We start from the raw sequence: 5,018 nt of genomic DNA on the forward strand, positions 1-5,018 counted from the left end.
TGCCATCGCCACGGCAACTTCCCCGGACCAATCTTAAGTGATCCCGCCCGTCCCTTTCATTCATCCAATCGAGGGGAGGCTTTTCAGAGCGCTGCCCAATGGCAAGCTGCGATTGTGCCCCGTCCGGCGAACAGGGAAAAGCATTACCCAATCGCCACAGGACCTTTGGCTTCCCCTTGCCCAATGGAGAGCCACGCTGGTCTAGTTATTATGCCACAGGAGCCGAGTTAGGCCAAACCCGGCGGCTGCCGCCTGCTCTGTGGGTATCGCCCGGGCGGCGGCTGCTGCCTTGGCCTTTGTCCCCCTTAGGCTCTGCCTTCCTCCGCCTCCTTTCCTCTCCTCTGGGGTCTGCACAAGCCGGCGGATCCTTCGGCAGCTTCGAGCTCCTCACCTCGTGCCGCCTCCGCTGGCTTCCGTTCTACCCGGGGTGCCTCCAGCAGCACCGTCCCCCCTCCCGGGGGCTTTACTTCTGCCGGGGGAGGAGGGGGACTTAACACCGCCGCGGCCGGACTCGTCTCCTGCCCCCCCCCTCCCGACACTCCCCCAACACCATAGGCGGCTCAGGCACCAAGATGTCCAACCGAGCGCTCTGCCGGGAGGCCAGCCATGCCGGCAGCTGGTACACTGCCTCAGGTACGAGCTGGGTCACAAGCCTCCGTGGGTGGGTGGGGGGTGTTTGCGGGGGGACGAACTCCTCGGTGCAACTCCCTCCTCGCCGCCCCAGGCAGCCCGGCTCAAAATCGTGAGCTTTGAGGGAAAGGAGGTTGCCTCTTGGCGAGACTACGAAATACGACCGACAGTTATAGCCTTTTTCACCTTATAATTCCGACTGCCGCCTGCTCTGGCTCCCAGTTGCCACGAGGCTCCGTAAATTAGGTACGAGCATTCCCAAAGGCCAGTTACATACACACCACGGAAAGGCGGATCGTTAACTATTGCGGCGGCGGCGGCAGCTTTTGAGAGTCCCGAGTCGTTCGCTAAATTGCAACCGGCCGAAAAAGTCGACTGTCACTCCCCGAAGTCCCCCCCCCCCTGTCCTAATAAGGCTGCAATCTTGGACGCGTTTGCTGGGAAGGAAATCCCATTGAATCCAGTAGGGCGCTGCCCGAACGGTGCTTAACTACTTGAGTGTGCAATCGTCGTCAGGCAGCTCTGGCCAAGGAAGGGTGTGAAGACGGGTTGCAAAATCGCCCGACGTTACCCTTCCAGGAAGCCGGGAGGTGCCTGTTGCTTCTGGGGTGGCAGCGATACTCGCGGGAGCCGGCCTGGTTTGTGCGGAAGAGGCTTTTTCTCCCCCATGGTCGCCGGGGCCGGGGTGGGCCTTTTGACTGAATCAGCACTTTCCGCCGGGAATGCTGGATTCCTCTTTTACATTATTCCCCCCCCTCCCCCAAATTAATCTTCCTCTGCCTCCCCCAAACAATGAACTGCTTGGCCTGCCGAGGGTCGATTCCCAGGGAATCGACAGAGCCTGGAGGAAAAGGTGTTCCCTAAGGCTGGCCCCGGAAATCTCCCCTACTTCTCTAAAATATTCCCCTGTAGAGGAAGCGGACAGCGCCTTTCAGCGAAGGTGCCTAGGACAAAGAACCGATGAGGAATCCTCCGGGGTGGTGGTGGTGGTGGTTCATGTAGAGTCAGGGAACCGACCAAGATCCGAAGTGTATGTGTGAATGAAAAGGGGTCATTTAGGGTAAAGCGAGGGAGGGGGCGAATTGCATTGTGGGAACGCAGCGGTTGTAACTCGGGACCAGGCTAGTAGGCATTTTGTCTATTCGGGGTTCTTCCTTACTGTCCAGGGGAGCAATTTTGAAAAATACATTTTTAAATACTGTATTGAAATCCCGTGGAATTGAAGGTGTAGTGCATGCAGGATTTAACGTTTTGAAAGGTGATTTTAAAATCTTTTCGTTTATCCCTATTTGAATGTTTGCACCATACGTGCAGTGAAATTGTAAAGAAGACAGTGCGTTTAGGGGTGCATTTAGATGTCACTTGATTTCCAGTATCGTGTAAGATAACCAGTTATCAATATTTTTCTTTCCCCCCACCTTTGTTTCTTATACAGTAGTTTCTTGAGAAAACATGCACAAGAGTGCCCTCTGCAGGATGTAAGGTTCACATTGTCTACAATATGATTTCTTTCTGTATGTGCTCATCAGATATTTCACTTGGCCTAAAAAAAAACTCTCTAGGGAAAGACAAAGCAGTGAAAGCAACACATACTCACTTCATCCAGCTTGTGGATGTATATTTTCACCTGAAAAATGTGATAGAGAGAGGGAATACATCAAATTTTGCAAGCATATAAATAGCACATCTGGCTAGTTGCTACTTGCTTAGAAATTTAAATTAAATCTTTCATGTCAGCAATTATAATTTAGTTTTGTAGCATGCTTTGCTTTTTTTAGTTTAAAATCTTTGCAAAATAGAATACAGTTTTATAGTTTAGGTACTTGGGAAGATGTGATTAACTGGGTTCTGTATTACTTTTTAGACAAATATTTATTACATCCATCAAAGAAAGCATATGTGATTATGGTTTCAGAAGTGTGGAAGGTAGGCTTAAAATGCTGTCTCATGCCATTTGAAGGCCTGGTTATAAACACAATAAAGCTTCCTACTAAGCAGAATTGAAGAGGAGTTGGCTGCCAAAACATACCTTGTTATATCTGGTACTTTATACACATATGATACATTGGTATTGGTACTGTCACCATTATTCTATCCGGTGATCTGAGGCAGATGATTGTAAAAATTGAGGGCTTCTCCAATTATATAGGAGCAATAATTTTGACTGGTATATTGCTGTCACTTCCCTGCTTTTCTTAAATTAAAAGCTTTTTTTAAAAAAAAATCTGAGTAATGAAAGCTCATCCATTTCAGCTGCTTCACATATATTTTATGTACTTACAGTGATGATTCAGCAGAAGCATCCCATATTTGCAACTACTCTAGTTTTCTATCTCTTCATGGGAGGTCAGAAAATAGGACTAATTTCAAGCCAATCATTATATTGGATGATATGATGATCTAAAGATTATACAGAAGCATAAGCTAACCTCCCATCAGGCTACTAGGTTTTCACATCCACATGATACATTGAGCCAACATTAGTATTTCATGAAAGTTCAGTATATCACTTATTAAAAATAAGGAGATACGGTTGTTGGAGCAAAAAAGTAATGAGACTGTATTGTTTATGACCTTAAATGGCTAGCTATATCTGCTGCTGTTTATATGCCATCTCGTACTTTTCTCAGCCCTTTGGAACTCTTCTCACAGTTTGCCAATAGCTTCCTCTTTGGCCTTCAATCCTAAAATGAAAAGTAGACTGAAGGTAGAAGGAGGAATCCTTTCACAGGCAGATGTTATTCTCAATCACCAGAGATGAAGCTGTAAGGAAGGAGATTGCCATCTTTTACATCTAGAAAGCAGGCTTTTTTCCTCACTGTCTTTGTCTTCTAGAGGAATTTTCAAAGGAAATGTTCCATCAACTCTCTACTTTGGAACCAAGAATGAGAGAGACCAAAACGGAGAGGCCAGAAATTGATAACAAACTCTCTGTCCACTATAGTTTACAAAAATGCTTCCTGGCTATTCTCTGTAGGCTGATTGGTATGACAGCAGGAAATTGTAGCCACATAACCAAGCTGACAGATTTATGTAGGAGATGGGAAAGAACTTGATCAGGTCTCCAGGTGGGCACAGCATGGAGATGAGTAGCAATGCTGGCTTTGAGCCTGTGAATAATCCTGCAAGGTTGAAGGCCAGTTCCTGTACTACAATAAATAAGGCCTTGGGCAGGGCCATAATATGGGCAAGTAGGGAATTTGATCTTTGGTGTGAAAAGAAGATGCAGGACATCTCTTGTATTTGCTTTCTTCCTTCTACTGGGCTATAGGCAAAATCAGTCTTATCAATACTATTGATTATTCTAATAGCTTCTCCCCAATGAAGGGGCTTTTCTGCAAGTTTGACTTTCAACTATTGGTTAGTTCAGGCAACATCTGAGTCTGTAATTAACTTTCTAATGTTGATGGATTTGACAGAAACTTACCTAACTTTCCAACCAGGAACCCTCCTCCCCTCCCAAAGGTTCCTCAGATTTGTATGCAAGAGCAATCAGCTTTACTTCACAGCTCTCTTTTTCAGTCTGGCTTTGTCACTGAGACTATTCATCAAAATGTAAAAATGGCTCCTCTGGGCCATTCAAGAATCCAGTGGCTCCACATTTATGGTTACTTAGACAAGCTGCTCATCATAATGTCCTCTATGGCAAAAACTCAGCTTGATGCGTTAACTGTTTCTAGGCCTTGTTTGAATTTAGCTAAAAGTGTGTTGGCACCACATACAGTAGGTTGATTCTACATCTGCAATTACAATTAACAAAGAGGGAAGGAAGGTTTTCTTGACTCAGGGATGCAATGCCAAGAAAAAAAACTTACTATCTGGATGGCTGAATCTTGTAAAGCATGATTATCACAGCATGGAACTTCAAGGACAAGCCAATAACTCTACTTCTAGGTAATTCATATGTATTGAACCTCTAGGGACATGCTCCTGCCATCCCATTTCTCTACATGGGTCTTGTCAGTAATATACAAGTTCTTAGTGACACCCCCTGAACTAATTTTCTATGAACTTTTTTTACCAGGAATCCAGGACTTTGATAGCCCAAGCCTTGGTTTGAAGGCTTGGGGAGGTAGGAGTGTTCTTGGGGACCTGTACAAGGTATTTCTGGCCACATCTTCATGGTTTAGATTTTAGAACACTTTCCAGATCTTACTGAGCCCAACATGTGAATATGACTATGGATCTAAATAATAATAATAATAATAATAATAATAATAATAATAATAATAATAATAATAATAATAATAATAATAATAATAATAATAATAATAATAATAAAAAAGTTGGAAGGGACCTTGGAGGTCATCGAGTCCAACCCCCTGCTCAGGCAGGAAACCCTACACCATTTCGGACAAATGGCTGTCCAGTCTCTTCTTAAAAACTTC

At 45.1% G+C, this 5,018-nt stretch overlaps 1 protein-coding gene across 1 annotated transcript in view; it reads left to right on the plus strand.

Annotated features, from left to right (window-relative positions):
- Positions 1–530: 530 nt before the first annotated feature.
- The window catches only part of MEMO1 (mediator of cell motility 1), an 18,557-nt gene continuing 14,069 nt past the window's right edge, over positions 531–5,018 (plus strand). The window contains exon 1 of the mRNA XM_015816506.1: positions 531–633. Coding sequence (XP_015671992.1) covers positions 573–633 — 61 coding nt within the window. The 5' untranslated portion in view covers positions 531–572. The remainder of the gene's footprint in view (positions 634–5,018) is intronic.

Source organism: Protobothrops mucrosquamatus, unplaced genomic scaffold (genome assembly GCF_001527695.2).
Source record: "Protobothrops mucrosquamatus isolate PMUCROS unplaced genomic scaffold, P.Mucros_1.0 scaffold461, whole genome shotgun sequence".
In the NCBI taxonomy this organism is placed as follows: Eukaryota; Metazoa; Chordata; class Lepidosauria; order Squamata; family Viperidae; genus Protobothrops; species Protobothrops mucrosquamatus.